This window comes from Peromyscus leucopus, chromosome 6 (genome assembly GCF_004664715.2).
Source record: "Peromyscus leucopus breed LL Stock chromosome 6, UCI_PerLeu_2.1, whole genome shotgun sequence".
Classification (NCBI taxonomy): domain Eukaryota; kingdom Metazoa; phylum Chordata; class Mammalia; order Rodentia; family Cricetidae; genus Peromyscus; species Peromyscus leucopus.
The window spans coordinates 68,162,971-68,174,686 of NC_051068.1; the positions used below are offsets into that span (position 1 = coordinate 68,162,971).

General features: G+C 53.6%; 1 protein-coding gene across 3 annotated transcripts; it reads left to right on the top strand.

The window, feature by feature from the left end:
- Positions 1-573: 573 nt before the first annotated feature.
- On the top strand, positions 574-10,313 carry Crtc2 (CREB regulated transcription coactivator 2). Of its 3 annotated transcripts, none has more exons than XR_003736724.2 (14): positions 574-765; positions 3,370-3,471; positions 3,547-3,663; positions 4,687-4,748; positions 5,359-5,427; positions 5,570-5,673; positions 5,764-5,793; positions 5,948-6,012; positions 6,117-6,166; positions 6,293-6,537; positions 6,881-7,287; positions 8,678-8,941; positions 9,134-9,200; positions 9,364-9,455. XR_003736724.2 is itself a non-coding variant. In XM_028890827.2 (14 exons), exons 1-14 carry the CDS (start codon positions 613-615, stop codon positions 9,891-9,893), a joined length of 2,076 nt encoding a protein of 691 aa, XP_028746660.1. In that variant the 5' UTR covers positions 576-612; the 3' UTR covers positions 9,894-10,313. The 3 variants fall into 3 exon arrangements, 2 of the variants coding, with proteins under 2 accessions (XP_028746660.1, XP_037062739.1); XM_028890827.2 differs by lacking the exon at positions 9,134-9,200 and adding an exon at positions 9,673-10,313 and having other exon boundaries at positions 576-765; positions 9,364-9,550; XM_037206844.1 differs by lacking the exons at positions 5,764-5,793; positions 9,134-9,200 and adding an exon at positions 9,673-10,313 and having other exon boundaries at positions 576-765; positions 9,364-9,550.
- The last annotated feature ends 1,403 nt before the right edge of the window (positions 10,314-11,716 follow it).

Genomic DNA, 11,716 nt, shown 5'->3' on the forward strand with positions numbered 1-11,716 from the left:
GAGGTGTGATGGGTGTGTGTGTGTGTGTGTGTGTGTGTGTGTGTGTGTGTGTGTGTGTGGTGGCCAGCCAGAGAGAACCTGAATCCCAGATGCTCATACACTTGATTTAAAATCCTTGTTTTCACTCGCCCCACTTGTCGCCTTTCCTGAGGATGACCAACTTTTTCTTTCCTCTCTTCCTTCTTCCCTTTCTGTCTCCACCCCTTCCCTTCCTCTCCGTTTTCTCCGTCTTCCTTTACGGATCCCTCGCCCCTTCCCGTTCGTAGGCTCAGGACTGTGATAGAACTACCTTTCCCGGCTTGCGGCGCTGCCGGGAGTAGGTGAGGGGTGGTGCGCGTGCCGGCCTCCCGGGGTCGGGCGGACTGCTGGGAAATGGAGTCCGCTTCCTCCCCTCGCCGTGTGGCTGCGGGCGTGGAGGAGGCCCGTAAACAAACTACAAGTTCCGGCAGGCAGTGCATCGCGGGTCAGGACTAGGCTGGGGCAGAGCCGCTGGGCTCGCGGAGGCGGCGGCGGCGGCGGCGGCGGCTGCTACGGCTGGAGGAGCCGGGCCGGGCCCGCGGCGGAGGCCGTGGCTGGAACTGGGAAGGTGGCGGGGAGGGACGCGGGGGTAAGATGGCGACGTCGGGGGCGAACGGGCCGGGCTCCGCCACAGCCTCAGCGTCCAATCCACGCAAGTTTAGTGAGAAGATCGCGCTGCAGAAGCAGCGTCAGGCCGAGGAGACGGCGGCCTTCGAGGAGGTGATGATGGACATCGGCTCCACACGGGTAAGGGGCCGCGCCGGGGAGCCGGAGCACAGAGGAGCGGTCGCCAAGCGGATAGGCGGGGCGGGGGCGGGAGCCGCTGGGCAGGAGGCGGAACGCGGCTACGGCAGCGGGCATCGCCGTCTGAGTGGCGCGGGGTGAGGGCCGAGGGTCAGCTAAACGAATTTTGCCGGGAAGACAGGAACACCGGAGAGATTGGGGAAGTAGGAAAGACTGGATTCGAGTTATTTACGTGTGAGGCAGGACTGGCGGAAGAGGGAAGATGGACTGCCCAAGTCCAGCGCCCGTGGAACAGTTCTTCTGCATCTCTGACCGAGTCCTTTCACAGACTCCACTGAAGAAGCATCCTCAATTATGGATTATGGCTTGGGAGCATAGTCTGCTTGTCCCTAATCTGGCCCTTTCTGAACTTGTGGTCCCCAAACTAGTGCCTGTGCTCTATTGGGACACTCAACGGCGTCTAGGTTCCTAGGGGAAAGGGCCCCTCGAGTGGTTTGATCTAGCTGTGCTGGGTATATTGGGACAGGAAGTCCCCTCCTGTGTCCCGTCCCTTTGCTTCCTTTTTCAAATATTTCGTGTGGTTTCCTGACTTGAGTCAAGGTGAGGACCATTGCTCACAGAATGGTTCTTAGTGTTTGGCCCTGGCCGCCTGGGAGGCAAGGTAGAGCTTTGAACTACCCAATTGGGTAAAGGATCACCTATCCTTTCACCGGTGATGTGCTGAACTTTCTAGCGAGATGGTACTATCTGTGAGTCAGTTTCTGGAGTGCTTTCTAGAGTCCCCTACGTGTGGGAAATACTCATTCCTAGGAAGTTCCACAAAGAGTTTGCAGGCCTCTGCCAAGTTGCTTTGGAACCTCTTCCCCCACCCCCCACCTCGATTTCTTGCTTCCCAGGGGCTGGATATGGGGGGGGGGGCTGGCAGGAGTTTGCAGGTCAACAGCCCTAATTTAGGGACGCAGTTAAGTGATCTCTCATGGTGAAGAGCTGGAAGGGGAGATGGTGGAACATAAGTACCACATTCCAAGGCCCTTTGGTTCTATGTGTGACTGTGACCGATTGTATTTTTGTGTGTATCTCCCTTGACTCTGAGTCGTGTGTGTGTGTGTGTGTGTGTGTGTGTGTGTGTGTGTGTGTGTGTGTGTGAGTGTGTCAGTGTTTCCTCTGATTTTCTAGGGATCACATGCTCTAGTTTGTGGGAGTTCAAGAAAGATAAGTGGGGAGGCAGATTTGATATATGTGTGTGTGTGCGTGCACACACTTGTATAACCTGCTCTTAACCACCACGAGGATTATGAGCCTTTGACTGCTCCCTTTAAGAGCTTTTGATCATAGAGGAGGTCAGAGACAAGAAGATGGGGGTGAGGCTTATTTCCAGTGGAGAGCTTGAGGCTTTGTCCTCTGGACCATGTTTCTATCAAAGCTTGTGTGTGCAAGGAAAAGCTGTTGAGGAATGAAAAGCTGGGGCTTCTATCTTTGGGATGCTTTGATTATCAAAAGGCCTTTCTACCTACTTTGCTTTTGCTGATTAACTTCTCTGATACACAGTAAAATACAGTGAGCATACGTAGCCAAAGCCTGGAGAGCCAAGCATCTTGAACTTGGAGTGCAATGCTTAGTTTGTTCCTTGGGTAACTGGGAGAGCATGCTGGAGGCAGATACAGCCCTAGGGCAGAGACCACCGGAGGACTTAGAGGTTCCATCTATTCCCAGAGATCAGCATCACGCACTGGAAGCCCTGAGCTGATCTGGAACAGAAAGCCGGTTCTGGTTAGTTCTGTCCTACAGTGTGGCTCTCTGAGCTCTCAGAATTTCCCTTCCTTGGTTGCTCTCCTCGTTTCCATGCCTTTCTCCTAGCTCTATTTATTTGGCTGCCGGCAGCGTCGGAGCCTTGGAAGTAGCTACTTATCTCTCACACAGAGGGGCATGAGATAGAGAGAGAGACTAAAACTATGGCCGACTGAGGGTTATTTTGTCTCACTTCCTTAGCAGACATCTCCACAAACTCGAGGAGATGGCTCTACCCAAGTTGGACTAGGCTACTGTGCCCCCTCCCTACCCTGCCAATTCAGTAGACTGCTTGGCTTAGGCATCTCTCTCTTAGCAGAAGAATCATCACTTTCAGGTTGTATAGTTTGGGATGTGCAGACTCTGCAGCCTTGTTCTAAAGCTGGAAAAGCAGCAGATCTCAGAAGCTTATGCTCCTCAGAGTGTGAAGGAAAGAAGCTGGCAATAATGGATCTTTGGCATCGACTTCTGGTCTTCCCCTCGTCTTCTGCTTAGTCTTGGAGACATCTGGAAATGAAGGCAGAGGTGCCTAATAGGCCATCATCTTGTGACTTGCCTCAGTGGGGATACCAACAGACAGAGACAGGCCATGCCGTGTCAGGCCCCGCCTAGCAGGGTTCTGCCAGGCAGTAGGGAGCTCATGGATTAGAAAGCTGCAGAAGGGGTGGGTGGTCTGTACCAGGTCTTGCTGATGCTTCCTCATCACTGTCTTTAGACTGGCAGATGGCAGATATTCTGGTGAAAGAAATGACAAAGATGGCCAAAAGGAACAGTGCTCAGGACCTTCCCTGACATACCCATTTGTCTCTTTTATCTCAGTTACAGGCCCAAAAACTTCGGCTGGCTTATACAAGGAGCTCCCACTATGGTGGTTCTCTGCCCAATGTTAACCAGATTGGCTGTGGCCTGGCTGAGTTCCAGGTGAGTGGACGCCAGCCACGAGGCGTGTAGGCGCTGGGCTGCTTCCCCTGCTGACTCTCCTGTCCCCTCTGGCAGGGCCCCCTCCATTCGCCTCTGGATTCATCTCGGAGCACTAGGCACCATGGCTTGGTGGAACGGGTCCAACGAGATCCCCGCAGGATGGTGTCCCCGCTTCGCCGATACCCCCGCCACATATCCTTCACAGATGATTTAAGGGCAAAGGAATGGTAGGAAGGGGCTCTCTCGAGACTCATGGCGGGAAGGAGCTTTGGACTTTATATGCTCGGTTTCCCCTTTGTCCCGTTCTTCTACCCAGTCTTCTTGAAAAGTGACCACAACCTGTGTGTCGGCACGAGCTCTTGTGACAGGCAGTTGGTGTTCTGTGACTGCCCTGTCGTGCTGGTCCTGGCTGCCTCACTTCTGCTCACTGTGTTGTAAAGCAGGGCTCCCTGTGGTACCTGGGAAGGAAATTTGGTCCCTTCTCCCACTCTGGTGTGACCTTCATTCTTAGAGACCGCTAGCTACATGTTTGTCTCCTAACCCTCCCCGGTCATTTGCTTAGGTTGTTCCAGCTCTGCTAAACTTGGCCTTATGGTTTTTTGTTTTTGCTTTTGCTTTCTGAGAGGTCTCTGTGTAGTCCTGGTTGTCCTGTTTGCTATGTAGACCAGGCTGACCGAAGAGACCAGATGGCTGTCTGCCTGACTCTGCTTCCTGAGTGCTGAGATTAGAGGCCAGTGCCGGTGCCAGTCGTGCTTTTTGGGTTTGGGGGTGGTTTCATTCTGTAGTCTGGGCTTTTCTGGAACTTGATAGGTAAATCAGGTAGGGTTCAAACTTTTGGAGATCTCCTTGTACTGCCTCCTAAGTGCTGGGCTTACAGCTGTAGACCACCATGCCTGTTTTTGTTCCATTTTATTTGCTTGTTTTGTGTGCTAGGGCCTAAGAAGTTAGGTGGCCTTCTTCATTGAGATACAGCCCTTGGGGTTCTCTTCTGCTCTTCCTTGTATGTGCATGGTGTGTGTGTATGTGTGTGTTTTAGACAGCATCTTACTATGTATCTCTGACTGGCCTAGAGCTTCCTTTCTTCAGCCTCCCAACTATTGGGATTACAGGCATGAGCCACCACTGCCTGGCCTACCTGTGTAACTGTCTGCTGCCGCCTCCCGTATTCTTTCGTCTCTTCTCTCTCTGCTGAGTTCCTTAACCACAGCCATTTACATTGACAGCTCTCCCTATAGCCCTGCCTACTTATCTCCTCCCCCAGAGTCCGGCTGGCGGAGGTGAGTCCAGTGCAGGTGGAATTCCCCACCCATTCGGTCTCTTAACACATCCTAGAGGGGCTGAGGTGGGCTAGGTACTGGGCTGAGGGTTCAACAGTACCTCCTCTCCTAAGGGCCAAGCTGGGAGGGTGGGGCATCTGGGTAGGTGGTCAGAGTCCAGTCCTGGCCATGTTGACACGAGTGGCCAAGCCTCCTAGTCCCGCTAGCAGAGCCAATGGAGCTACAGCCAAGCTGGGGTGTGTGAGGGAGGGGGGGCGGTGGCGGGTGGAAATGGTGGGTGCCAGGTGTAGTGCTGTAACCCTGTTAGATCTTTGAACCCCTCCTTCCTCTGTCTCAGCTTGAGTACTGCTATCCAGACAACTTGCTAGGCTTCAGCATTTCCACTCGGCTTCTCTTGGCAGAGAGGAGTTTCTGTTTCCAGATCTCTTAGATTGAGGAGGGGTGGGGGTTTATGGATCACAGACATTGGAAGAACCGGAAAGGAAGAGGCATGACACTGGGTACCAAGGCCTTTTTACGTACGCCCTTGCTGCCACACATTTGCCCACCCCCCTGCCTTTCTTGTCCATTGTCAGCCACCTTCTTCCTCCTCATAACTTTTCTGTCCTAGGATGATGCCCTGGGGCAACCTCCCAGCTGAGAAGGGGCAGTTGTTTCGACTGCCATCTGCACTTAACAGGTGATGCTCCTTGACTTCTTAGTTCTCATCTCTTTCCTGTGCTTTCTGGGGGCCTACTCTACTTCACCCCCCTTTCTAGCCCAGTTTGAATATCCCACTGCCGGAAGACTATTCCTGCTACTCATCTCTGCTCCTCCAACAGGACGAGCTCTGACTCTGCTCTTCACACAAGTGTGATGAACCCCAACCCCCAAGACACTTACCCAGGCCCCACACCTCCCAGTGTCCTGCCCAGCCGCCGAGGAGGTAGGTGGTCCCAGGGAGTAGCTGTGGAGCCTTTTCCTAGAGCAGGCAGACAAGTAGGCACTGCAGCCAAGTCCATTGCTTTCCGTGCAGGCTTTCTGGATGGTGAGATGGATGCTAAAGGTATGTGCTCTCTACCCGTCGTGGGTAGTGAATGCCGGACGGCGGGGACTTTGTATAGGGTCAGGGAATAGGATCCCCCTCCCTGCCTCTGCTTCTTGTCGTGCCTTATTGGCTTCTCCTCCAGCCTTCCCATCACCAGTCTCTCTCTTTCAAGTCCCCGCTATTGAGGAGAACTTGATAGATGACAAGCATTTGCTGAAACCTTGGGATGCTAAAAAGGTAGGTGAGGGCCACTGGGTTTCTCCCACTGTCCCAGGGACAGCCCTTCCAGGATTCCCACTGAGATCTGTCCTCATTTCTAACCCTCTTCCTTCTCTCCTCAGCTGTCCTCATCCTCCTCTCGACCTCGGTCCTGTGAAGTCCCTGGAATCAAGTGAGTACCACTAGAAAGCTGGAGTGAAATTGAGTGGGCAAGACAGAGAGATGTGGACGACTGATTTCTGCTCTTCTCTGACCACTTTCTCTTCACGTGGCTTTCTTCTTCTTCTGTCCTCCCCAGCATCTTTCCATCTCCTGACCAGCCTGCCAATGTGCCTGTCCTCCCACCTGCCATGAACACGGGGGGCTCCCTACCTGACCTCACCAACCTGCACTTCCCCCCTCCGCTGCCCACTCCCCTGGACCCTGAGGAGACAGTCTACCCCAGCCTGAGTGGGGGCAACAGCACCTCCAATTTGACCCACACTATGACTCATTTGGGCATTAGTGGAGGTCTGGGCTTGGGCCCCAGCTATGATGTACCAGGTGAGTGGCTGCCTTGTCCTGGTCATGTGACTACCAGGTGCAACCTGCTAGAAGGGTGAAGGGGAAGGAGGCGTGATCTGGGATCCTGTGACTGCCCACCAACCCCCACACCCCATATCCTCTCATTGCAGTTCTCACCCAGCAAGAATGGGTAGATACGGCTTTTGCTAGTAAAAGATGGAGAATAACCCCCAATGGGTAGTGCCAATCTCACTGTCAGGGACAGAGTAGGGAGGACTTTGTGTTGCCATATAGTCTGGTCGCTGCTACCCATTCTGGGTGGAAAGGGGCCCAGTTCCCGTCAGTAATGTTGGCATCTCTGGTTTTTTGTCTGTGTCTGCAGGACTTCACTCACCTCTTAGCCACCCATCCCTGCAGTCCTCCCTAAGTAATCCCAACCTCCAGGCTTCCCTAAGCAGTCCTCAACCCCAGCTCCAGGGCTCCCATAGTCACCCATCACTGCCTGCTTCCTCCTTGGCCCACCATGCACTGCCCCCCACCTCCCTGGGCCACCCGTCACTTAGTGCCCCAGCCCTTTCCTCCTCCTCTTCCTCTTCATCCACTTCATCTCCTGTCCTGAGCGCCCCCCCTTACCCAGCTTCTACTCCTGGGGCCTCTCCCCGCCACCGCCGTGTGCCCCTCAGCCCCCTGAGCTTGCCCGCGGGCCCAGCCGACGCCAGAAGGTCCCAACAGCAGCTGCCCAAACAGTTTTCGCCAACAATGTCACCCACCTTGTCTTCCATCACTCAGGTATGCGTGGCCACCTCCCCTCCATTTGTTTCCCTTCTTCTCCTTCCTGTGCCCTGCCCCTTGTCTCATCCATCCCTTCCGTTCCTCTGCCCTATCCCAACCCATCTGTTATATCTTGTCCCCTCTATGCGTAAGAGTACCAACTCTGGCATCGAGCCTTTTGATTTCGCATCATAGTTCTGCCTCTTGATACTTGTCTCCATTCACAAGTTATTGAACTTCTCTGAGCCTCGGCAGTCCCATTTAGAAAGCGAAGGTGGTTTTCTGAGCACCAGGGACACTAGCATCCCCGAAGTATTTAGCATCACGCCCAGCACAGGCACCAGTATAGCTTACCCGTTTGCCTTTCTCCTTCCTTTGTTCTTATCCTCCCTCACTTCTCTCCTGTCCCATCCCTCTACCATTTCCCTTCTGTACTAGAATTCAGAGTTCAAGAGTCTGAGCCCACAGAGCGCAGTCCTTCACACTGTATAGATGAAAATCTGGTGACCGCAGTGAAAGTAACTTCCCAAGAGTCACCCCGCAAGTGAGGAAGAGGTGATTGAGACAGCATCTCATTAGCTCATCTGGCCTTGGACTCACTAGTTGAGGCTGGCCTGGAACATCTGATCCTTCCTGCCCTGCCTCCTAAGAGCTTGGTTTACAGGCATGGCCTGCCATGCCCACTTCTTTCCTTTCTTTTTTCTTTTCAGGCTTGCCTTTGTGCTAAGGAGTTTTTCCTTCCCTCTCCATCTTCAAAAAAATACTTCTCCCACTTTTTCTTCATCCTATTCCCCTCCTCCTCTCTGTCCTGCTCCATTACTGTTTCCTGGATGTATGTTCTGTGTTCCATCTTTACCCTCTCCTGGAGGGACGACTATCCCTGCCAGTGAGGGCGGCTTGAGTCTCCACATCTCTTCTCCTTTTTTGCTCTCGTTCCCTCTGGCCTCTTCAGGGCTTCAGAACAGCAGTGCTCATCCATGCTGTGGCATTAACAGTCACTCGTGAGGTGTCACAGTCCTCACTCAGTCAAGTTCCAAGGCTTAGGAACACTCGCTTGTGGAGTGAATTTGAGTTAACCTGCTGTTGCTTCCTCTAGCACCTACATTTTAGCAGCGTATTGTGTCATTTCCACCAACCCTCGGAATGCCCGTGGGAGCATAGGGTAATGTTATTTTGGGGGGAGAGTGGGGAGACAGCTCCCTCTTTTTGATCCTGGCAGCTCCAGACTCAAAGTCTTCCTGCTCAAGCCCCTGAGTGCGGAGTTGACAGGTGTTGGACCACTATGCCGGGCTGGAGCACTGTCATGCTTGTATTGAGGACAGGTGTAGCTTAGAGGGTGGGGAACTCTGCCTAAGAGGTCTTTTGAAGGGTCACACTGAAGAATACATTTCCCCCTTTTTCTTTTCAGGGCGTCCCCTTGGATACCAGTCAACTGCCTACTGACCAGCGATTGCCCCCATACCCATATAGCCCTCCAAGTCTGGTTCTACCTACCCATCCGTCCACCCCCAAATCTCTACAGCAGTTGCCCTCTCAGGCCTGCTTAGGGCAGCCCTCAGGTGGACAGCCCCCAGGCAGGCCGCCACATTATGGGGCACTGTACCCACCTGGGTCCAGTGGGCATGGGCAACAGCCTTACCACCGGCCAATAAATGACTTCAGCTTGGGGAATGTGAGTACACAGACCCAGAGCTCTGGAACGGGAGGGGCCCAGGGTGGGCCAGGCGTTTGAGTGGTCTCTGGTACACTGAACTGGGAGACTGGGGGTGGGACCTCTCTTTCCCCAGGTAACGTAGCACTGCCAGCTTGGGGCGCCTGTCTTCCTGTGTTTGACCCCTACTCCTGCCCCTCTGTTTCCGCTCAGCTTGCTCTTTGATGACTCCTGCCTTGACCCGTTCTCTTCCTGGCATGCACATGCTCTGGCCCAGCAGGTACGGTGCCCACACTCAATCCGGGCCCCGTGCTCGCTTCTCTTGCTCTGCTTGCTCTCACCTCCCTCTGTCTCTGCTTCTCTTCCTGGGGTGGACGGGGCTTGCTAGGCAGGACACCCTGTTCTGAAGCCCACTTCCTTAAGGTCTGTCTGTGTGTCCCTAGCTGGAACAGTTCAACATGGAGAGCCCATCAACCAGCCTGGTGCTGGATCCCCCTGCCTTTCCTGAAGGGCCTGGATTTTTAGGGAGTGAGGGACCAGTGAGTGGCCCCCAGGATCCTCATGTCCTCAACCACCAGAACTTGACTCACTGTTCCCGCCATGGTTCAGGACCCAATATCATACTCACAGGTGAGGGGATGTGGGTGGTGGTGGAGAGTGGAGGAAGAATTGCCAGCTTCACTGATGTACTAGGAGATTGAGGGCTCTGGAGGTGTGTGGATGGGATCCTTACCTACCTCTTTTACACACAGGAGACTCCTCCCCGGGTTTCTCTAAGGAGATTGCAGCAGCCTTGGCTGGAGTACCTGGCTTTGAGGTGTCAGCGTCTGGGCTGGAGCTGGGGCTGGGGCTGGAAGATGAGCTGCGCATGGAGCCACTGGGCCTGGAAGGACTAACCATGCTGAGTGACCCCTGTGCCCTGCTGCCTGACCCTGCTGTGGAGGATTCATTCCGTAGTGACCGGCTACAGTGAGGGGGCCTTGCTGCCATCCTTGGTGGCCCTGTCCCCATCACTGCCCTTGTCATCCCTTCCCCCTGGCCAGTAGAGACGACTCTCTGCCCCCAGATCCTTTTTTAAATATGAATGAAGGATCCTAAAAATGAGGAAAGGGCAGGGGCTCGGCCAGGTGGCCCCTGAACACTGCACACCCGGTGGCCTGGGGGAGCTCAAGGAGGGCCTGAAGCACTTGGAACTTTGAGACTGTCTGTCTGGAGGTCAGAGCCTGTCGGAAAGCAAGGTGGAGAGGGGAGCTTGGAGGGAGGGCTTGTCCAGATAAGGGTGGGCATTACCAGCCCCTCCCTATCTCTCTTCCCCTTGCAATGGAGGAGAGAGCCAGAGTGGATATTATTTTTTATTAAATATATTATATGTTAATAAAAAATCCTAACAAACCTTTCGCGTAGTTGACTGTTTGGGAACCTAAGGAGGCTTGATGCCATAAACTCTTCTATGATGCTTTTTTTTTTTTAATTTATTTTTATTTTATGTGCATTTGTGTTTTGCCATGGATGTCGAGGCCCCTGGAATGCAGATCAGGAAGTATGGACAGTTGGTGCTGGGAATTGAACCCGGGTCCTCTGGAAGAGCAGTCAGTGGTTTTAACCAGAGTCATCTCTCCAGCCAGGGCCCCCCCCCCACACACACACCTTTTTTGTTTTGTTTTTTCGAGACAGGGTTTCTCTGTGTAGTTTTAGTACCTTTTTCTGGATCTCACTCTGTAGACCAGGCTGGATTGGAACTCACAGAGATCCACCTGCCTCTGCCTCCGAGTGCTGGAATTAAAGGCGTATGCCACCACAGTCTAGCTATATTTGTTTTTTTGAGGCAGGATTGCTTTTATATACTCCAGGCTACCTAGAAGCCACACCTGATTTTCTCACCTCAGTTTCCTGAGTGCTAGGATTATAGACATATTTTCATCCTTTCAGCATTGTGGTTTGTGGAGAGCCACCAACCTTAGATTTGTGCCTCAAATTGGACATGTCCTAGAGCCAATATATATTCACCGATGGCAGCAGGAAGTCACCTTACGTGCCCTCGTGTTTGTCTAAGGCTCTGCTGCTGCAGCATCAGGGGAGGGGGCACCCTGACTGGCCAGACAAGTTACTCTTCCTCAACCCAAGGCCTGGGGTAAGAAGATGGCTGTTGGCCCAGGTTATGGGTGTTTCTGGTAGAATGACCTCAACTCTCTTGGGGGTAGAGCTACTCCCAGCATTGGGGCTTCTGAAGAGAGAGGGTTTGATAATTATGAACTCCAAGTAAGTAGGTCTAGCTGGCTCCCCTGGTCATTGAAGCTTGGAGGGCCTATGCAACTCCACGTTCCTAGGATACTAGCATTGTGTATGAATTCACCCACTTCACTGCTCCATTTGAGTTTAACTCGATCGATGAACCTTGGAGACAACCATGTTCCGCATACGATTGTCAGCCTTCACCCAGCACGGTGAGAGGAGTGCTGCCCCTCCCCGACCCCCGCTATTCGGCTTCATGCCTCTCTTCCTCTTTTTCAATGCTCTTCTCATTTCTCGAAAGGAGAACTGAGAACTTCTGGCTCTGGCTAGAGCGTTCTAAACCTGGAAGTGGGGAGTCACCTGGGTTTTCCAGGTCTAGGTCTTCAAGGCCTTCACCGTGGCACGGGTGGCCACATCTGACTGTAGGACAGAGGGCAGGACAGGAGCATCCGCTCTGACTTCGGGGGCCACCTAGGATCAGTTGTCTTGCTTGTCCGCTGGGTGGTGGGAATCCGCTTGGTTGCAGGGGACCCTCCCAGCCACCAGGGGTCGCGCTGCAGGCGG

Coding starts and splice junctions, on each gene's coding strand:
- Crtc2 (XM_028890827.2), top strand. CDS start 613: ATGGCGACGTCGGGGGCGAACGGGCCGGGCTCCGCCACAGCCTCAGCG. Junction 6,013..6,116: donor AACCTTGGGATGCTAAAAAG/GTAGGTGAGGGC, acceptor TTCTCTCCTCAG/CTGTCCTCATCCTCCTCTCG. Junction 9,551..9,672: donor ACCCAATATCATACTCACAG/GTGAGGGGATGT, acceptor TTTTACACACAG/GAGACTCCTCCCCGGGTTTC.